This window comes from Phytophthora parasitica (genome assembly GCF_000247585.1).
Source record: "Phytophthora parasitica INRA-310 unplaced genomic scaffold supercont2.8, whole genome shotgun sequence".
Classification (NCBI taxonomy): Eukaryota; Oomycota; class Peronosporomycetes; order Peronosporales; family Peronosporaceae; genus Phytophthora; species Phytophthora nicotianae.
Window position 1 is genome coordinate 1,262,905 of NW_008648994.1, and position 22,077 is coordinate 1,284,981.

The 22,077-nt window shown below is 47.4% G+C and overlaps 6 protein-coding genes across 6 annotated transcripts; 4 read left to right on the forward strand and 2 right to left on the reverse strand.

Moving 5' to 3' along the window:
* Positions 1-5,864: 5,864 nt before the first annotated feature.
* On the forward strand, positions 5,865-7,046 carry PPTG_05939 (hypothetical protein; the record flags this gene model as incomplete). The annotated part of the gene is made up of 1 exon (XM_008899690.1): positions 5,865-7,046. The coding sequence occupies one exon, from the start codon at positions 5,865-5,867 to the stop codon at positions 7,044-7,046; it is 1,182 nt and encodes a 393-aa protein (XP_008897938.1).
* Positions 7,047-7,583: 537 nt separating this feature from the next.
* On the forward strand, positions 7,584-9,750 carry PPTG_05940 (hypothetical protein). Its single transcript, XM_008899691.1, has one exon. It carries the CDS (start codon positions 7,617-7,619, stop codon positions 9,645-9,647), a length of 2,031 nt encoding a protein of 676 aa, XP_008897939.1. The 5' UTR covers positions 7,584-7,616; the 3' UTR covers positions 9,648-9,750.
* On the reverse strand, positions 9,610-12,958 carry PPTG_05941 (hypothetical protein; the record flags this gene model as incomplete). The annotated part of the gene is made up of 1 exon (XM_008899692.1): positions 9,610-12,958. The coding sequence occupies one exon, from the start codon at positions 12,956-12,958 to the stop codon at positions 9,728-9,730; it is 3,231 nt and encodes a 1,076-aa protein (XP_008897940.1). The 3' UTR covers positions 9,610-9,727.
* Positions 12,959-13,711: 753 nt separating this feature from the next.
* Positions 13,712-16,019, reverse strand: PPTG_05942 (hypothetical protein). The gene has a single exon (XM_008899693.1). The coding sequence runs from the start codon at positions 16,005-16,007 to the stop codon at positions 14,115-14,117; it is 1,893 nt and encodes a 630-aa protein (XP_008897941.1). The 5' UTR covers positions 16,008-16,019; the 3' UTR covers positions 13,712-14,114.
* Positions 16,020-17,307: 1,288 nt separating this feature from the next.
* On the forward strand, positions 17,308-19,089 carry PPTG_05943 (hypothetical protein; the record flags this gene model as incomplete). Its single annotated transcript, XM_008899694.1, has 1 exon — positions 17,308-19,089. The coding sequence occupies one exon, from the start codon at positions 17,308-17,310 to the stop codon at positions 19,087-19,089; it is 1,782 nt and encodes a 593-aa protein (XP_008897942.1).
* Positions 19,090-19,211: 122 nt separating this feature from the next.
* On the forward strand, positions 19,212-20,528 carry PPTG_05944 (hypothetical protein; the record flags this gene model as incomplete). Its single annotated transcript, XM_008899695.1, has 1 exon — positions 19,212-20,528. One exon carries the CDS (start codon positions 19,212-19,214, stop codon positions 20,526-20,528), a length of 1,317 nt encoding a protein of 438 aa, XP_008897943.1.
* Positions 20,529-22,077: the final 1,549 nt, after the last annotated feature.

Genomic DNA, 22,077 nt, shown 5'->3' on the forward strand with positions numbered 1-22,077 from the left:
CGGGCTAGCTGCAGCGCTCTCCACGCCACCAGTTTTGGCGCGAACCGCCACGACGACTTCCGTACATCGAGTATGAAAGGGTAATGAGTGCTACAGACATTTTTATCGATTTTGCACAAAATGTATCCATCAATCTAGCCAATTAGGACTCTTGAATTCACTGGCAGCATCATAAATTGTACTAGAATCCGGCTCGATTGCTGGAAGGGGGCTACAAACAGATAAATTTCACACAGGTACGCCGTCATCATATAGGAAAGGTTATTCCTTTTGCTGTATAATACAGCATAAACACAGGGGCTAGAAGGGTTAAGTGCTCGTTCGAGAACTGCTGCGAGGCTTGCAAAACTGCATAAACCGATTGTATCCATGCAGTATCGATATTGCCAATGATTACATGTTTGGGGAAGGGGGATTCCGTATCAACATCGGAAACTAAATTGGCTCACGACGCTTCTGGTGTTAAACTTCGGGTCAAGAAGTTCGATTTTTCCAATGATCAGAATCGCGAGCCCTCCAAGTTGAAAACATTTGCACGCTACTTGACTTACGATGTCAAATTAGCAACGTTTTCGTATCTTTAACGTTTCAAAAATAGTAGCATCACTGGGATCCGACAGCTCACACAAATTGTTGAGGCTTTTATTCGAAAATTCAAACCTTGCCGCGTTTTTATTTGTTGATGGCTCCCACGGAGTGAACGTAGCTAACATCAACCTGCGTCACGTGCAAGATAATCAATATCATTCATTAATTGTAGCACGACGCACATACCTGGCGCGATCATTCGGATTTGTTTTAGACTGGAGTGCCGAGCTGTAATTTAGTAATGGTGGTTCTTCTAACATTGGAGTTTTGAACTTCGTTCTGATACATCCTTCGTAATATCGATGTAAAGGACGCCCCGACCCTAGCTCAAACCCATATCGGAGCGGCCGTCTTCGGCGAATGCATTGATCATTTTGACCAGCCCTACCAGCACCGGGTATATCGACAATGAATTCAAACCCAACTGGGAAAAATGTGACTTCGAAAACTGAACCGAGGTGCGGATAGGACAGCGCTTGAGACACCAATACAACTTTGTCATAAACAACTATCAACCTTGTCCTTCCTGAACACTTGGACTGGTTTTCCTTATTTTCGTCAAAGCTTACGAATGTTGGTTAAGCCCTGTGATATCACATTCTTCATCTTCGAATTGATGTGCACTAACTTAGCAAGCCATTCGCTCTGAGATTCGTGAATAATTTTGTCTATGCGTGTCGTTCTCTCATCCGAGGAAGTGACTTCGGAGCACAGATGGTTGTCTAGGCTTTTCTTGGTTTGTTTCGCAGTAATCATTTTTACGCTGTTATGGGAGAGAAAAACCAAAAGGTAATGGATGATGTGTAAGAAAAGTTGTCTAGCAGGATGAACACCTTCAATGCGTGAGGCCAGTCCTAGCCTCTACAGAATGCATTTGCTGTTCGTGTCGTGAGAAATTGTCCTTTCCATAAATTAGTATGTTTTTATCATAATCCGTGCTCGGATGCGCATCAGTGAGCTCACAGGCCGTCAGCATTGCACTTGTTGCATTTTAAGACCTTCAATGTCTGTATTATATAATGGTGTTCGTATTCTTTGACGAACCACCAGCGTCTTCGCTCGTTAATATAGAAGAATTGGTATTACTGACCGTCAATAGTGCCAGCGCCAAGTGTGTTTCAACTATCATTTTGTCGCGGTGTGGTGGATACAGCTTCCACGTAATGGAATAATTGAGACGAAGTCGAATTAGCTGGTGATGTTGTATCGCCAACCGGTGTGTTTAATCGTGTCTGCATGAATAACCTTTGCTGTCACAGTTTTGTCATCACTCCAAGCTAGCTGTTGCCCGGCTGTCTATAAAAAAATATCCTAGCTGGACGATTCAAACGACATTGATTTTGCCCTTGAAATCCTTTAGTGCTAGTAGCTGAATGCTTGTGGACATTCCTTGAAGCATTTACCGCCCAGGCGAGCGTGCACCGCAGCTGCCTTGGCGAACGACAGGTAAGAGGAAGACTTGCAGTGCTTGGAAAGAGTTAAAATCAATAATGAATTGATGTTGAGTAAGTGTTGTTGTGTAGGGGAAAGCAGTAAAAAAAAAAAACGGAGACCTAGATGGGCTGCACTTCCTCCCGTTAAGGGCGGGTGCACTCGTGCACGAGCAATTCCAAGAAGTCCTCAGATCTTCTTTCCAGAATTCTCTCACCATGTCATTGCCGCTCACAACCAACACCGGCACCTAACTGCCGTACTCACCATCTTTGCCTGTGTCGGTTGCTGCATGTGTAGCGACTCCGGCCGCAGCCGCTGTCTGTAGTATCATACTGAATTGTTTTTGCCCTGCTGTCAACACTGGATACTGAAATGATATGGAAGGTCTTTCTCTTGACCTAGTTCGAATAGCAGGCGGCAATATATTCCATTTTCACTCACCACCGGTAACAAGGCATGTTGGGTCGGTCCACGTCTTGTGTTTTGAGAGTTGTGCTACTTGACGGAGAAATGAGCTGAATTTTTCCGGTGGAGCGATGGTAATCCAATGGGTGCCTTCCAAAATATCCATTAAGGGAAAAACCAGTTGAGGGCCGCCGACAGGTCGATCATTTTACAGGCCCATAGGATCAAAACGGCTAGCGCAAAATCAAAAGGCTTTGCAGGTCCGGAAAGCTGACTGTCCCTGCTATTGTTTTGATATTTTTTTCATCTCTCAACCAGTAAGAATGAGAAATTAATCTGGTGCTAAAATTGATGCCTCAAATTCAGTCTCGATCAGTTAAGGGCCGCGTTTAATCTTGATTTTAGTAGCAAAATGACAGCTGGTGGCGAGGTTTGTGAGTCTGACCAACAGCGATTAGGTTTCCCATGAAACTCCATAATCTTCGACCTCCACGAATTAGCATAGTGTATTTATTCATACAGGTACCACCGTTGAGATACATCATAATATGAAGGGGGGAGACGGCGGCGGCGATAGTTGGCGAAGCATTGTGGACACTGATATCTTCTTGAGAACCGTTTTCGCAAATGAGTGGGCTCGCTTTAGGAACCGTTTGGATTTTCAAAACGGTTTTTGGCCGTTTTCTCAAAACTTCGTGTAGGTGTGAAAAAAGATGGACCAACTTTGAACGCGATTATCTAGATAACTCTAAATGGCACATTAGTATCCTTTGTATTGGGTGGTCTCATATATGATTCCATCACAATCCAACAAAATTATATGTCGAAAAACCCACTTCTTGCTGTTCTCTCACGATAAAGAATACATAATTATACATTTATGTCAATATGTTAAAATAATTGTACATACCGCATTTACCTGCATATGCTAATATACTCTCTCCACTGTAAAACATGAGCAATGGTTTGTGAAAATATTTCACGTAAATATCCATTTCCCTATATACCGAAATACAAAACCGCCAAGCTCAGGATAACATACCAGTTTGACTTTTGTGCAATCTATCACTGTTCGTATACTAAAGATGTACAAACAGCATTGCATATATCAAGTAAAAAGAGTGTGACGCTCGTTTTTCTTCTCATCGGCACAGTTCTTCATGCCTACCACGTCTCAAAGCAAATAAAAAACTTCTTCTTCTGGTCTCGCTTTCCTTAGCAAATTGAATACGTCGTCCATGAACCAAACCTCTCCTTTCTCGGCCTTGTATTATATCACGTACTGAAACCACTGAATGATTTTAGGGTTGTTATCCAACTTTCCGCCGGCCCTTACAATGGGTAAACGTTGGAAAATCAAATGAGGATCTAGCTCCAGCTTTAGCGCTAACTTGAAAGCTAGGTCGCCAAGTCTAGACGGCCCACGGAGCCCAGCTCTCTTTTCCTTAAACTTGTCTTCACGATCGGCCGAGCCCGTAGCAAGTTCAGCATCAGTCCCCTAAGCAAAATTTGATGTGTCGCCGTTTCTAGACCTGGAGAAACGATCGATGCTGGTGTTGCCCGTGTCCTTCCACCCTTCCACGTTCATACTGCGCGAACAATAGGAAGTGCTCCCAGCAAGGAACATGATGAAGACGATGTGCGAACGCATGTCTACCATCTCTTGAACCTGAGGAATCCGCGATGCGCTAATGAGTTGGTGCAGCGACCACAAGCCTTCTGGCAAATTCAAAAGTGGACGTCCCGCCAACTGCAAAAATGTAAACAAAGATGGCGGTGATGTTATTATATCGTTGAATTGGTGTTTTGGACCTCTAGTACCTGTGAGTATAGTGGATAAGTCTGCTATAGTTATACTGGGAATACCTTTATTATAGGTATGGACAGCTTTCAAGGGATTAATTCCATGGTACTGGTTCGATGTTATCACATTCAGCTGACCTCAAAATGTAAGCTGAACGTTGAGCAAAAGTAGCATGCTTAAAACAGATTTTGGAGTCTCATTGTCTGTATCTGATAGTGTAAGGCTACCGGGTTTTGGTCGTGAACTCGCGCAGGATTGCTAGCCACGCCTTTTTCTTTGTGGGCGTGTCGATGCCTAAGCTGCTTGAGCTCGCGAGGGCTTAACCTCTGCCGTGCATCCGTCGGGGAACCAAAGGAGAAGAGTGCCTACTCTGTCGCTTCTAAAGGTTCGTTCATACAATCGGTAACATCACCCAATTAAAACAGTATAAACTAGCCCGGAAGGCAGCCGAAACGCAGATTATCATATCTCCAAGAGGAAGTACCTTGAGAAAAACTAAAATATAGATTATTTGCGGAATCCGCTCATCATTGCATTTTTTTCTGTCGGTGTGACCCGTATCGCACCGCGAGCCGTTGAAGCCTGCGAAGCAAGCATTGACACTCAAAAACCAAAACAAGGTTACATTTTATTAACGCATGGACTACTTGCACTAGCCGCAGGGTCACCACACTAGCAAACTGGTTGGAAGCGGCAAGTTCAGATTACAAATCTTTCTATCTAGAACCCAACATCTCTAAAACTACGCGATTTGACCTACTTCGCTGCTGCATTTTGCGGCGGATTCGGCCCGTGAACAACCTACCAGATCTTGCTAAAATGTACAGCAGTAAATAGTTATGAATGTATTAAAAAATATCTGGAACATGTCAATGTCATTTTACACCCAATCAAATGGGCTTATAATGCTTCTTGTAACCTGGTGCATTCTATGGCCCCTCGAATGACTTGTGCTGCATGTCAAAAAAAAATGCTGGACTGTCGGTCTTCAAGGACTGTAGCTATATGGAGCCGTTTTACCTCTTATATATACTACTAGTAGCATATATCCCATAGTACCAGAACAAGTTGCTGTCCATTGGTCCGCTAGTATCTTGGTGGAGGCTGCAGAATAAGGGTTCTACTAACAGATACTTATGTTGTACTAGCACATTCAACTACTCGCGTGACTGAATTTTTGATATCTATTTCTAATATTTTTTGTTACGTGACAAGAAGTGTATTCCCAGCTACGTCGAAGACGATCTAGTTTAAGATTCTGGTTGTTACGCTGGACTAGGGAAACATTTAGTTGCTTGAATACAGGCCATTCTGCCCGTAACAGATCTCAAATTTTGATCACGAACATGGTAGTACATTTTTTTTTTGATCACGAACATGGTAGTTTTTTTATCACGAACAAGTCGCAATCGACGTGTTCGTGATCGTATTGTGTGCTTTTATGATTAATAATCTGTGATTAAATAATCTTCATTGGAAAAGAAATGATGACGGTCAATTTCATATGCTTCAGATGGCGCTTTCTACCCCCAAAGTCTCCACCACAACTGCACCTCCAAAGACAGTTTAAATATCACAACCAATTTTGCAGTCCGCAACACATTCACTCCAAGTAGCACCGCTCAACATACACATGACGCGCATCGTGATCGTTGGAGGTGGTCCAGCTGGAATCAACACCGCTCAGGCCTTGGCGAAGAATCTCACTGACGCTGACAAGACTGAAGTGGTGGTGCTAGAGAAGAACGCCTACTTCTATCACGTTATTGGTGCCCCACGAGCATATGTCGACGCAAACTTCACTAACAAGATGTTCGTTCCGTACGACAACGCAATTCCCAAGAACGCCGCCAAGTTTGTTCGGATCGTGCGCGGTATCGCCACGCAGATCTCCGCCAACTCGAATGAGGTTCTATACAGAGCGATCGACAGGTACGACAAGGAAAGTAATACAACGGCAGCGCTGCACTTCGACTACTTAGTACTGGCAATGGGAAGCACGTACACCGTGCCAATCAAGCAAGACATCCACGACTACGCTCGATCCGCAACGGAATCCAAGCTGCAGCTAGTGCGCAGCAACATCGAGACTGCAAACAAAATTTTGGTCGTGGGTGGAGGTGCCGTTGGCTGTGAGATTGCGGCCGAGATCAAGGCAAAGCACCCCAACAAGTCGGTGACGATCCTTGACGCCAACACGAAGCTGATCTCCGGCAGCAACCTCCGCGAAAAATTCTACGTGAAGTTGAACGCTTCTCTCGCTGAACTAGGCGTGGAGGTAATTTTGGGTGAACGTTTGACGGAGAGGCTGACCGGCAATGGGTTCGAGAGACGCACGCTCAGAACAAACAAAGGCACAGCGATTGAATCGGACCTCCAGCTGCTGTGTGGTGGCTTCCACCCCGTCGCGGAACTTGTGCAAGACATGGATCCGCACCTGGTGACGGGGCGAGGGGCTGTCAAGGTGAACGAGCAATTGCAATTAGAAGGTGTGAGGTACTCGAACATGTTCGCTCTGGGTGATGTGTGCAACCATCCGTCACCGAAGATGGCGTTCATTGCTGGCGAACAAGGCAAGTTCCTGGCGGGTGAACTGATTGCGGTGATTCGTAAGAAAAAGCCGAGTTTCAACAAGCCGTTCCCTGGAGCAGCAACGGAGGTCATGGTGTTACCGCTTGGTCCGAACGGAGGGGTGACTCAGCTACCCATGTTCGGAGGAGTTGTTATGGGCAACTGGGTCACGAAAATGATCAAATCCAAGGACTACTTCGCCGGTCAAACCTGGTCCAGCCTCGGTGCCAGCGTCCCTAAGTAGTTTAAGGGATAAAAAGTAATCCCGTGTTCAGACATACAATAGCACTTTGTTTCTAATTGTGATTTTTGAGATGACAAAACTAAAAAAGAAAACTCATTGTGTATCAGCGCTGATTCTTACCTAATCGCACTTTAATACGACCAAGGGGTTCTGCTGGTACAATCCGAAGGCCAAAAACTGCAAAGCGCCAATTTTTAATGAATGAGCAACGGGGTGGGAGCGAGATGCTCTATGGGAATGTGAGGACCAATGTCCTCGCAAGCTCGACTAACCTGCACGCCATATCCACAACAGCCAATAAAGGTTTTCTTTTTGGAATTCAAATTTGTGAATTTCTAAAGTTGCTGAAAGTTGTGCTGGAGCAGCAAAACTCAATATAAATTATTTTAATAAATTACATTGTTTTGAAAAAAACAATTTAATATATTATATTATTATGTTAAATTTATTATATTACTTTGCAATCTGCGTTTTAATATATATTACAGTTTTGTTACACCTCTCAGAAAATTTAGAAATTGACAGACTTGAATGACACAAAAAACGAAAATTCTGATTTCGCAAGAGCGGATGACACCCCCCGTGCACCTCAAGATCGTGACTCTCGTTGTCGCTAAGCTCTCCAGCCATACAATTGCTATCGACAACGTCGTCGCCACAATCTCCGACCTCTTGATTGCTGACCTTCCTCTCTCCAAAACGGTCGAGTTGAGCCCAGCAGATTCGTTGGCGCTGCTGGACTTGGTGTGGACGAGGAGCGTCGAGTCCATTCCGAGCTGCCGATGGAGTAACGCCAGGCTTTTGAGGACTAAAGAATATTACTACAAATGGGAGTTTTCTGCTTCACTGGTGCAAGCAATTCGCCGAACGGATTTGAAAAAGGTTCACTGGCTGCTGGACCATTTTTCTGATTGTCCTGTCGATGGGGATGCTGTGGAGGAAGCCGCAAAGCTCGGATATTTGTGGGTGTTACAGTTGTTGAAAGGTGATAATTCACATTCTGGTATCGAATGGAGTCCAAAGAGTTTGGACTTGGCAGCTGCAGGAGGACATTGGGATGTGGTCCGGTGGCTTCACAAGAGAATCGGTACTCCAGATACTAGAAGAGTGCAATACGGTAACGGGACTCACGTCGCCGACTACGCCTTTCAAGAAAACAATTTGAAAGAGCTGCAGTGGGCTCTTGCTCAAGGATTTACAGTTTCCACGACACTCGGACGTACGTGTGGTATCTCAGGCCCAGGATATCCGTGGGGAACAGTACGCTTCTTGATTGAGCGTGAAGACGATAATAAAGACCTGGTTGAAATGGCTATGATACGAGCAGCACAGATTGGAGACAAAGAATTCTTAGAGTGGCTAGTGCCACACCACGACCCGTGTAAGGTAGAACAAGTGTTAGTTGCTGCTGGCAAATCTGGAAATATTGCAGCGCTCCAGTATTTGCTCAGGCAATATGCAGATTTTGGAATGCCCCATGATCCTTTCAAGACTGTGTACGCATCTGCCAAAGAGGGAAAGCTGGATGCGGTTAATTGGTTACTCGAGCGCTATTCTAGTGACCCGAACGTTGATATTTTTCGGGTTAGTCGTCGTTATGTCAACCGAAAGGGAGGGCGAGTGAGAGCAGCGACTGTCATGGATATTGCAGCCAGCCACGGTCACCTTGAAGTACTCAAATTATTGCATCATGCTGACAGAGTGCAACGCAAAAAGCGAAAACGACATGAACGTAGTACATCCTCGAACCTTGAAACCTGCAGAGGTTGTACGACAAATGCAATGGATTTAGCAGCATCACACGGGCACTTGGAGGTTGTCAAGTGGCTACACGCTCAAAGGACGGAGGGGTGTACTGTGTTTGCGATGAACAACGCTGCTGCAAACGGACACTTACAAGTGGTCCAATGGCTACATGAGAACCGTACAGAAGGCTGCACGACTGATGCGATTGATGAGGCTGCAACTCGCTATTGTAAAATATCAAGATGCTGCCAAATCTCGTCGAACTGTGGTATTCGTCGCAAACCTCGCGAATGCTACGAGTCAAACTCTTTCGTGACAAACCAGATTCACATTGTCCAGTGGCTATTTACTAACCGAGCGGAAGGCTGCACGGACAAAGCTATGGACGGTGCAGCTGCGAATGGCAACTTCGAGTTGGTCAAGTGGCTTCACGAGAACATGAATGCAAAGTGTACACATCAAGTAATGGATGAAGCCGCTAGATGGGGCCGATTGGATATTTTGAAGTGGCTGCAGGAGAATCGTACAGAGGGATGCTCTTCTGCTGCTATGAGTTACGCAGCTAAAGGTGGTTATCTGGAGATACTCCAATGGCTTTATGCGAATTGCTCCATATCCTGTACGGACCAAACGTTGGACGAAGCGTCGAAGCGAGGTCACTTCAAAGTAGTTCGATGGATAATTGAACACGGAGAAAACCTGAATATGTCACTCGCCATGGAGTCGGCATTTCGTCACAATCATCTTGAACTGGCCTGCTATCTTTACGATAGACTTCCTGTGACTAGTATACGCTACGGGAGGAACATCGATCATATTCGAGATGTTGCAAGGAGTAACTTGTATTTGATTTAGCCCAACAGTTCAACGTAATGCACTTGTGAGCTCTATTGGTAGCATCGATCGAGATAATTACCAACCTGTACTGAAGTAAATTACCAGGATACCCATTGAGCGAGGCGGTGTTCTTTGCCAGGAACTTGTCGTCTAGCCAGAGCCTTAATGGCTTCGCTGTACAGACACGTGATGGTACCAGCGCCACAGCCAATCAACCACGGCACATAGTCCACGGTTGCAGTTCCGAAGAACGATTGGATGCCAGGAACATACACGACCAGCACAACGATCAGAATCTCGATCGCTCCACCATACACGGTAACTATGTTCTTGAAGATCCCGGCGTTGATCACCGAAGTGCGTCGGGTCTTGACCATCCAGATGTGGAAGAACTGGCACGTAACTAGAGCAATGTACCACGACGCACAGGCTTCTGCCAGTATACGCATCTGATCGTTAGCGTCGAAACACTTGATGTCTGTGACACACAGTGGTTCGGCGTTCTTGATCCAATAGTCCTCTGCGCTCATGAACAAGTCCGAGAACGAGACATCGTAACGCCAGAACACCGCAGCGTAAGCGAGCAGACAGCCACCAGCATTGATCATTCCCGCGACGATATACGAGTAGACCAGAAGAGACTTGGAGATCAGCTTGTCCTTCTTGATGTTACGAGGCGGACGCTGCATGATGTCGTGCTCCCCTCCTTCATGAGCGATAGAAACTGCAGGCCCGAGCTCGGTTCCAAGATCAATACTCAAAATCTGAAGCGCTGTCATTCCTGTAGGCATTCCGAGCGCCAGGTAGATAGCTAGTGGCAGAATCTCAGGCCACAAGTGCGTCAACGTGTACGCGATCGTCTTCTTGACGTTATCGAAGATGATACGTCCTTGTTCGACGCCGCGTACGATCGATGAGAAGTTGTCGTCCATCAGGATGATATCTGCGGCTTGACGGGCGACGTCACTGCCGTTCTTTCCCATCGCAACACCCACATCCGCCTGCTTCAAAGCAGGCGCGTCATTAACTCCATCACCAGTCACACCAACACATTCTCCAATCTCTTGGCTGGCCTTAACTATCTGGAGCTTGTGTTGAGGCGTGGTCCGAGCAAACACAACCGAATGTAAGCGTAGAATGGCCTTCAAGTCTTCGCTTGCCAGTAAATTGACGAAGCCGCCGTGGACGACTGCACCGGTGTACGTATCGAAGTCGTCCGGTAACTTTACAGATTTCTTAGTAGTGGGAGGTTCCAGCAAGTCGAGGATACGCCCGTCATCGTTTAGAAGTCCAATTTCCGCAGCTATGGCCCGTCCAGTCAACGGATGGTCACCAGTAACCATGAACACCTTGATCCCAGCAGCCTTACACTTTGCAATAGCATCAGGAACATCGTCACGTGGAGGGTCCATAATTGCGGTGATTCCCACAAAACACAGGTTCTCCGAGGGAAAATTTCCCTCTTCAGCCGTGAAGTGCCTGTTAGAAGCCTCAAAGCGCCGCGTTGCCAGTGCAATTACACGTCGTCCTTTTCTTCCAAACGTCTCGTATGCATGGGAAAATTCACTTATCAGTGATTCATCCAGAGGAATCTCTTCTCCGGTAGCAGACATGAACGTGCTGCATCGCTTGATGATCACTTCGGGAGCACCTTTCATGAAAACATCGAAGCTACGTTGAGTGGTTTTCTCACCTGGTGCCGGTACAATAACAAGCTGCCACTTGTTGGTCGAGTTGAAAGGGATCTCGAAGATCAGTGGATACTCGTCACGCGTAATATCCGCCGAGAAGTTGAGATCCGCAAAGCGAAGCAACGCGATATCCGATGGGTTACCGGTGTACTGTCTGGTTGTAGTTAACGTTCGTTGTCTCCGCACCATCGAGGGACTCCGAATCTTCGGACTGCGTACGGGTGACTCACTTTTCATCTCACCTCCAGAACCCACGGACTCATCAATGGTAATTTGAATACTCGAAGGGTGAGTTACGTCTGGAGCTGCACGGTTGCACAGCGCTGCACCACGAGTTAGAAGAGCTTTGGGCGTCATGCCAGTCAGAAAATCCGTCGTGTTATCCGGCACGATATCTGTGCATTGCTCGGATGGTTGAGCAATAAATTCGCGCCCAGTCCAGACATCGGTGACGGTCATGACGTTTTTGGTTAGCGTTCCCGTCTTGTCGGTAGCGATCAGTGAAATGGAGCCCAGTGTCTCGACGCAGTCCAACCGCTTCACAAACACATTCTTTGCTGCCAACCGCCCTGCAGTAATTGTCAACAAAGAGGTGACTGTGACGTGAAGACCCTGAGGTACATTGGCCACGAGAATCACCAGAAAACCATCAACGAATGTGATCAAAACATCCTTTCCGTTCTTGTGAACGACACCGAGGATGAATAGAATGCTGGCCATGACGAAGGCTAGTATCGCAATAAACCGAACAAAAGCCTTAACTTCACGCTGCATGTTGGTCTCAGGAAGAGCTGCCGACGTTGATAGCTTGGCGATTTGGCCGAGAACGGTCTTGTCTCCAATCGTCAACACCAAACCCAACGCAGCTCCATCGAAGCATAGCGAGCCATTGAATGCTATGTTCTTGCACTCCAGGTGGGCTACCGAGTGATCCTGAACATCCGATGTAAGGGTAATCAGCTCCGATTCACCCGTTAGAGAAGAGTTCTCCACCTTGAGGTTGTTGCATTGAAGAATTCGCAGATCTGCTGGAACCTTGTCACCGTTTCGAACCCACACTAGATCACCAACCACCAACTCTTCAGCTGGGATAGTTTGGCTGATACCGTCGCGAACGACGGTACTCTGAGCTGGGAGCATGTTCTTGAATGAATCCATTGTCTTTCCAGTCGACCGTTCTTGAAGAAATGTAGCTGTGCAAGTACCAAGTACAACCGCGAACAGGAGGATGGCCAAGTAGAGGTTCATCTCTGTCGACGTGTTGATGAAGTAGGCGATTAAACTGAGAATTGCAGCCGTCGATAGGAGTAACATGAACATGTTGAGGAACTGCTGCAGGAACAGAATGTAATCCGGCACAGTCTTAGGTGGCGACAGACGGTTGTACCCACAAACTTTACGAGCCTCTCCAACATCGTTCAGCTCGAGACCTTGGCTTTGCTCGAGATTTGCAGCTGAAATACGACTTTTAGGCTCGCGTACCGACAACTCGTCGACCTTAATGTAGGCTTGCCAATAGTGCTCACCCTCACTTCGGATGATATCAAGCGCGACCGAGCTACGAGAGCCTCGAGAAGCTCGACGTGCGACCCCAAGCTTCACTTGTAGCGGGTCCGCAGACGATGGCTGTGGAATCATGATGGGCCTTTCCGCAACTACCTCTGCCAAGCGATTGATAGAATTCCGCTACAGCTGTGGTGGTTTAGAAAGTGAGCGGAAAATACCTTGGGACGAAACTCACCATCCTTCTTAAAAGCTCCTAAAGTGGCCAAGGACTAAAATATCTACAGCAGCGGCGGTTTTGTAGATCAATACCTTCCTCAGCTGATGGTTACCCAACTGGGAGTTCTCACTCCAATTCATGAAGGTGCGATGTGCGATTCCATGTAATTTTAGTACGGATCACGAGAACACACTTGAGGTAATGGGAGAACGGCGTCCAAAATGACTCCACGATACTATACGATCTTTCGTCGAGTATTTTTTTTTTTTTTTTTGCATCTTGAAGAGCAAAGTCGTACATGTATGTAGTGAGTGCTATCCGATAGGGCATTTTATTAACAATTCGCGGGTCTTCGACTTTTCGAGAGCAATGTTTGACGGAAAGCATAACTATTACTGAAAGATTTTTTTTCTCATAAACAGAAGCTTAATAGTGTTTTTTTTTTCATGCGGTTGGAAATTACTAGCACTGTTCACACCGCTGCTAGCTAACATAGAGGGGGATCTAATGTAATACATTTTTTCAGTATTAATGAGATGCAAGAACCTTGTCGAAATGCTGACTAGTGATGATTGCCTCGGTCTAGTCACGAACCACAGAGAAATGTGTGAGTAATACTACATGTAGTAGCCCGGGTACCCGGGTGTCCTAACCCCTAGGAATAGGTATGCATTGTTCAAAGTGGAATCAACTGGTTTATTGTCCTCAAGTGGTAATCAATCAGGTAGAAAATGCCGTTAAATTCAACCCCACAAATATTAAGAACGGCCGTGCTTTAAATGCTTCCGATGTTCTCTCCAAATACCTCATGCAACTTGCTGATAGCCTCGGCACAAATGCAATTAGCGAGCACAGATTCTATTCAACGACAAATGTTACAGGGCTCAACCATCATCGTGCAATTCGAAAATTATTCTCCTTCTGCCGATGGCGAGTACTTCTCGTCAAACCAATTGCGAATATCCTGATATCGAAACCAATGATTCCTGAGATCGCCGTCGGTGTAATGATTAACCAGCTGAGCGTCGAGAAGCAGCATCGCTTCAAAACTGTGAGAGGACAGTGCCGCTTTCATTGCAGATAATAAAGACGAGGGTTTGTGCAATGGGGTAATAACCATTTTACCAAACGCGTATGGCCTCCAGCAGCTGCCTCTTTCATTGATTCTGCAACAGTTTGATGTCCAGGTGTATGCTGCTCGTATATCCATTTGACAACGTTGAAATGCCCTACACTTGCAGCTTCCGACATTGCTTTCAGAGTGTGAACATTGGGGTAGTGTTGGTCCAGCCACTTGACAATATCCAGGCGTCCCAGCCGCGCAGCCGATACTATCGATTCGGTGGTACAACCCGCCGTACAATTCTCAAGTAGCCACTGCAGCATTTCAAAGTTGCCATTAGCTGCTGCTCCATCCATCGCTGCACTACTGCTGCCTTCAGATCGATTTAGATGCAACCATTTCAACATTTCGAGCTGATTCTCGAAAAATGATTTAGGAGTAATGTGCAAACAACAAACGTCAAAGCCAAAGCCATCGCATGACGATACATGGAAGCGTCTTGTCGCTGCGATATCCATCGCAGCAGTTGTGCAGCCTTCTGAACGATGCACATGAAGCCACTGCACCACTTCGAAATGTCCATTTCCAGCAGCCCGATCCATCGCAAGTGTCGTACATCCTTCCAGACGGTGCGAGTGAAGCCATTTTACGACATGTAAATGTCCACAAGCAGCTGCAGCATCCATCGCGAACGATGTACAGCGAGGGTAGCGACCTACCTGTCTATTATGCGAAAGTTTTCCACCCCGTTTCTTCTGTTTATTCCGCGATGAGGTATCTATACTGTCGAGGAACTGCAGCACAGCGAGGTGTCCGTTTTTGGCCGCAGCATCCATGGCAGTAGTTGGTACTAGATCTTCGTCCCAAAAATGTTCTTCGTCATTGCCAGTATCGTCAGGAACGTCACGTTCTTGAAAAAGACCCACTTTCGGTTTGCTGCCATAGTGTTTATACAGCCAGTGTACCACGTCCAGCTTCCCGTTCTCGGCTGCTGCAAACATGGCATCGGCCGGACCGTTAGCGCGGACAACACCGTCAGCATGCGTCAGTATCCACTGCACCACAGCGAGATACCCACTCTCACTCGCATTTTCTAGCGCATGCGTCCAGTATTGAACGTCAATTTCAGCTTTCAATTGATACTCAAGCCATTTAAGAAAATACAGATCACCAAATCGAGCTGCTTGATAAGCGCCAACGCCAGCAATATTTGCTACGGGAACGTGACCCCCGTCTAGCAGATACCGCAATATTTCTGCCCGACCTTGCCACTCAGCTTCCGTGCAATCTGGGAACTTAATGCCTCCTACTCCAAATCCACAGCCAATTGCCCACTTGACCTGTATCAAGTTATTTTGCTCAAACGCACCGTTCACCACCTCGTCATCCGCTCTCCTGGTCTCCCTGGTACTTCCAGTCCGTTGAAGCAGCCATCTTACGAGCTCCCAATCGCCAATCTTCGCTGCCCTATCTACAGCTCTGTCGCTCCACTCAATTCCTGCGTGACTTGTGTCTCTCTCGAGCAATTGCAGAGCCCACAGATGCCCACCCCGGGCAGCTTCCTCCACCACCTCTTGAGACACAGGGCAGCCTGAAAAGTGAGATAATAGCCACTGTAACATGGTCAAATCACCACGACGAACAGTCTGGACTAGTGACTGAGAGAAAGCCCACCGGTAGTAAGAGCGCTCGCTCTGCAAAAGCTTCGCAAAGGTCCACTTGGAGGTTTGGGCATCTCGCAGACTGCGCATCCAGACCAAATCCAGCAAAAATGTCGACCCCAGAGGAGACCACTCGCACGCCTGTGATAGTGTCAGATCAGCGACGAGGAAGTCTGAGATTATGACGGTGACGATGTCGGGAGCCCTCGGTAGGATGAGGCTCACGGTCGTGATCGGCATTTTCGGAATCAGATTATTAAAACTAGTGTTGTGTGGTCAACACCTAATTTTCATTCTTTAATCTGATATCCCCACAGCTTCGGTATTCTGATCATTTCACTTCTTTTAATTAAGAATGATATTAATACCTGGGATAATTGATAGACGACACTTCATTAAGTTTTGCGTGCGCTCGTGAATTAATACAAGTAGCGCAAAACACCGCGATGGTAAGGTAAGGTAAATGGCAATGCGAGTTGCCTTGATTCGGTGTATATCTATGCCAACCAAGCTTCATTAATAGCACCTCACGACCGCACTTCTTGTCAGCCAGGCCAAAGGCGGCCGCATCCCCCTCCGTAGATTCATCCTAGCGTGCAGCGCCGTACGAAAGACTAATAGTGGCACCAAGACATCGGGATAATGCCGTACGACACGCCGCATGAGAGATGGCGGTTGAGCTTTCGGTTGCACTGGCCCCTTTGTTTTCCAGCGGCGACACAATTCGATCCAGATGAAGCTCCCTACAGCTTCGGTGAGCTTTTGTCAAAAATACCGATAACAGACAAAGTCATCTCGGCTCTACCAGTCTAGGTCTAGCACCTCGCCCATCCTGCACAAAAGTTCAGTGCGAACCATGGAAAAGAGGTCATCCCTCCCGTGTGGAACACACATACATAAGCTTAATCTAATAGCCTGTCTATTTAGTTGTACTGAATATTATCAATTTTGCTGTCGTCACCTCTCTTAGGGTAGCACTTTGGTCAAGCGATACACTGCTAAAAAACATTAATGCTAAACGTAATATCGGCAGTCCTTCGGCTGCAGATAAATGTCGTGTTCAATACCATTGTCCATGCTGTGTCCTGGATGATTATTATTTGAGAAAGCATTCATGCTGCTTTTCATTGTAGTAGCCATGGGTATATTCGCGTTTGATCTCTCGGATTGAAATGGAATGCGGAAACTTGCTGAACAATCGGCGGCATCAGGAGGGGAAAACCACCCGCCTCCTACCGTTCCAACTGGGAGTTTCCGCGTACATCGCCGTACGAATGAACTCATACTTGAGCAGAGATATCGGGACAACGCCGTACGACGCGCCCACGACAGATCTGACACCAGCGTATTCCCAACCTCAACGCCACCCGCCGTCCACTCAGCCTCGCGCCACCTTCGAAAAGAGCACCCGCGTCGCCATTTTGCCCTCTGGCCATGAAGCTCATTTCTCAATTCGCTTCGGCCTTCGTAAGAACCACAACAGTCCTCAAGACCTACAACCCCCCCCCCCCCCCCACAAACTTCTATTTTCCAATAGACTATGGCTCCAGAGTCCCCCATGGCTGATCCGCAGCACGCCGAGTTCAAGGCCATACCTCCGACACCAAAGGCAGGCAGTGATGCCGGTGGGGGCGAGGATGAACGCTACTGGGAGGCATACGTTGAAGTTGAAGACCTTCCGACACGTGCGCCTCGAAGCAGAATATCGCCTACCAACCTCGAACAGAGTCAAGGGCTCAGCTCTGCGGACGTCGAGGAGATTCGCAAGGTGTGCGGGTTTAACAGACTGTCCCCACCTAAGACAGTGCCCGACTACATCCTGTTCCTGCAGCAGTTTCTCGACATGTTCATGATCCTGCTGTCCGTCGCGGGGCTTTTGAGTCTCATCGCCTACTTCATCGACACCTCAACAACGCTGAACCTGTATCTGTCGCTGGTGCTCTTCGCAATTGTGATCGTCACGTGCACCATCACGTTCCTGCAGGCGCGTTCGACGAGCAAAGTGATGGATTCGTTCAAGAACATGCTCCCGCAGCAGTGCACGGTAGTGCGAGACGGCGTGAACCAGACGATCCCAGCTGAAGAGTTGGTGGTTGGTGACTTGGTTTGGGTACGCAACGGTGACAAAGTGCCAGCCGATCTGCGCATTCTACTATGTAACAATCTGAAGGTGGAGAACTCGTCTCTCACGGGTGAATCCGAGCTCATTACTATCACGTCGGATGCCCAGGAGGACTCGGTGGCTCACTTGGAATGCAAGAACGTTGTGTTCAACGGCTCGTTGTGCTTCGACGGGTCCGCGTTGGGTCTCGTGCTGAGAATCGGAGACAAGACAGTGATCGGTCGTATTGCTGAGCTAGCGACGTCAACCACCGCGCGTGAGACCAACATGCAGCGTGAAGTGAAGGCGTTCGTGCGTTTTATTAGTGTTCTAGCTGTGGGTATGGCTGGTATCCTGTTCACGATTGGAGTTGTTCGCAAAGGAGGCGACGACGTGATCTCCACCTTCGTCAACGGCTTCTTGGTGATCATCGTGGCCAACGTACCTCAAGGTCTTCCTGCCACGGTGACGTCGTTGTTGACGATCACAGCGAGTCGAATGGCAGCACGCAACGTGTTCGTCAAGCGACTGGATTGTGTGGAGACAATGGGGTCCATCTCGCTGATCGCGACGGATAAGACCGGCACGCTGACCAAGAACGTGATGACGGTGACGGATACCTGGGCTGGCGGGGAGCTCGCGGCTCAATCTACTGGAGATCGAGTGGTGATCCAACTGGACGATAAAACGGATTACTTGGCAGGAATGACTCCTAAGGCGGTCTTGGTTCGTGGAGCTTCACTTTGCAACCGTGCAGCACCAGACGCCACGGCACCTGATAACAACAAACCCACACCGGTAGACCCCAAGGACGAGAAAATGATGAGTACAGCTGCACCGCCCAGTCAAAGAAGCTCGTTCAGCCTCTCTCGACTCAGTTTCCAAAGCCATACATCAGCACGTGAGCAAACCAAGGCCAAGCGTCAGTACACCGGCAATCCATCGGACATTGCGCTGCTACGCTTTGCGGATATGCATTACTCGTCCGATATCACCCGTGAGGAATACCCGTTGGTGTTTGAGATTCCATTCAACTCCACCAACAAGTGGCAGCTAGTGATCGTACCTGCTCCACGTGAGAAGGCCACACAACGCAGCTTCGACGTGTTCATGAAAGGCGCGCCTGAGGTGATCATCAAGCGATGCAGCACAATCCTGTCGGCCACGGGCGAAGAATTTCCCATCAATGATTCGTTGATGCGCGAATTTACCCAAATGTAGAGCTTTTCGGAAGCAAAGGACGTCGCGTTCTCGCTCTCGCCACACGAAGATTTGAGTCAGCAAGTGCAGATTTCTCCATCGAGGAAGGCAATTTCCCGTCTGACGATTTGTGCTTTGTGGGCATGCTGGCGATCATGGATCCTCCTCGCGACGATGTCCCGGATGCGATTGCGAAGTGCAAAGACGCTGGTATCAAGGTGTTCATGGTCACGGGTGATCACCCCTTGACGGCTCGAGCGATTGCCACAGAGATCGGACTACTGGATGACTACGGCAGCGTACTGGAGTTGTTGACACCCACTCCGGTTGATAACCTCCCTGTGGATTTGGATACGTACGATGGCGCAGTCGTACACGGCGGGGTGATCAATTATCTGTCTGACGAAGATCTGAAGACTATCCTACAATTGAAATCTGTCGTATTCGCTCGAACTACCCCTCAACACAAGCTCCAAATTGTTCAAGCCAGCCAGGAGATCGGCGAATGTGTCGGAGTTACAGGTGATGGTGTCAACGATGCTCCAGCTCTGAAACAGGCCGATGTTGGCGTTGCCATGGGGATGAACGGCAGTGACGTGGCTCGACAAGCTGCGGACATCATTCTGATGGACGATAACTTCTCCTCAATAGTGCGTGGTGTCGAGCAAGGCCGCGTGATCTTCGATAACCTGAAGAAGACGATCGCCTACACGTTGACGCATCTGTGGCCCGAGATCATGCCGGTGGCCATCAACTTGGCGCTCGGAATGCCTGCCGGTATGACGTCGTTGCAGATCTTGAGTATCGATCTTGGCACCGAGTTGGGCCCCGCCATCTCCATCGCGTACGAAGGTGCAGAACAAGACATTATGCAACGTCCTCCACGCGACCTAAACAAGGACCGTCTCATGTCTAAGTCGCTGCTGATCTACGCGTATGCTGTCGCTGGAATGATCAACGCGGCTGGTTGTTTAGTTGCTTACGGTACCGTCTTCTGGCGCAACGGAGTGTCGTTCTCGGACTTGTTCATGAGCGCCGATGACTACTGGACAGACGATGCCAAGACTTTCTGCACTGCGGACGGTGAATGCTTCGACGAAGATGAGCAGCTGAACTTACTAGAGGAAGCGTGTGGGTCATGGTACATTGCACTGATCGTGTGCCAGTTTTTCCACATCTGGGTGGCCAAGACTCGACGCACGTCCGTGGTGAAGGCCCATCCGTTCAAGAACACCATCACGATTTATGGTGCTGCCATCGAAATCTTGATCGTTGTTCTCGTCGTGTACGTTCCTGGCTTCCAGTCGTTCTTCGGCACTGCCGCTGCTAACTACGTACCGTGGTTGATTGGATGCGGAACGGGAATATTGACGTGCTTGTACAGCGAGACCATTAAGGCGCTCGCACGTCGTGAAGTTCCAGGACAGGAGCGGTGTCTTATGCGTTGGCTAGCCTGGTAATTGTGAAACGGTAGCACTACAAGGTTTCGGTAGGGTGTGAGTATGTCATATTGGTATGAATGTATGTATGAACTGAACGCTTCAATTATTTCACACAAGTTGTTGTTGTTCGGAGGGAGCAGGGAATGATTCTCTAAAAGCCTGTCTGCAATGCATTGCGTCGTCGTTGAGGGTAAAATACTCACTTTCATGACTGAGTTCGGTCAGGAAACCGAGATTCACAAGGTTAAAATGTATATTGGGTTGATCATCACAGTGCACGGTAAGCATTAATAGTACCTTATCGAAGAAAACTTCTGTTGCATGATTGGCCAACATACCTAGGTAGGTATATGAAGGTGGGGGTTGTATTTTAATACAACCTCCTTGTTATAATAAATGCCTCCGAACATAACGTTATAACACCTGAATTTTCTGTGAAACTGCTATTTTGTGTTAAGACCTGGTAGCAAAAAAACAAATTATTATTGGTCAAAAATAGGGAAGATATCGCGTGAGGACGTTTACGTTTCTCTCTCATTCATTTTATTTTACACTTTATTTACAGATGTTCTGTGATAGTCTCGAGCCCTAACACTATTAACAAACGTTTTATTGTTTAAATGTTCACTAATTTACGATCTTGCAGTGTGCAGTCTCAAGTGTGTCCTCAGTTCTTAGTATTGTTTAGCACCACTCCACCAAGGATATATATTTACTTGTTTTTGTTTCCATCTTAGTATTGTTGTTTCATGCCGCCTACTTCTGATGCAGAACTACTCTCAAATAGCTATGGTAACATCAGCTTACGCACTCGGGTTCAGCAAAAGTGACATCGTGTCCAACTACCGATATTGTCAATTCTATTTATCTCAATTATCCTGCTTCAGGTTAAATGCCCACGTTTACTGTGCATTCACATGCAATAAAGTAATCCCGTCATAATTATCTAACACTCGTCGGTCCATCTCTAGCAGACGACCTATTTCATATTTCGAGAGCCAAGTAGTCACTCCTAAGTCTAATCGACCAATTACTGTGAGAAAAGATGGGTTATATAGTGTGTATTTTATCCTTTTATTAAACAAATAGCTGAACTAATAGTGAGAAGGGGTTCCTTTACTATCTTGTGCCTTGGGATTTGCTTAGTCAAATGGAAGATGCATTTTCCACAGGCTAGATAATAAGTGGCATTGTGTGTGTAAATGCATAGCTCTGTATTGTAAAGGTTATCTTTCAGACCGTAGAAGTTGTGTACTGAAGTATGTGTTTGCTCTCCAGTCTCAACTGATAAAGACCTCCGCAGTATCTGACAACTCACTTGGTGCATGCCAGGAGTTACGAATACAAACGACATCCATGATGATAATCACAAAGTCACAACATGCCAACCCAGAACGATCCTTCCGGCCGCTCAGGGGTGTTCTTTCGGGAAAGTCTACTTTCCCAGGCCACTGTTCACCCTGGACGATAAAGGCGCTCACCCACCTCGCCTCAGGAATGCTGGACGCAGAGTTAGCGGGTTGCCTATCCCACACCTCGAATTTGCGATTTTGTCTCCTCCTTTTTT

Coding starts and splice junctions, on each gene's coding strand:
- PPTG_05940 (XM_008899691.1), top strand. CDS start 7,617: ATGACACCCCCCGTGCACCTCAAGATCGTGACTCTCGTTGTCGCTAAG.
- PPTG_05942 (XM_008899693.1), bottom strand. CDS start 16,007: ATGCCGATCACGACCGTGAGCCTCATCCTACCGAGGGCTCCCGACATC.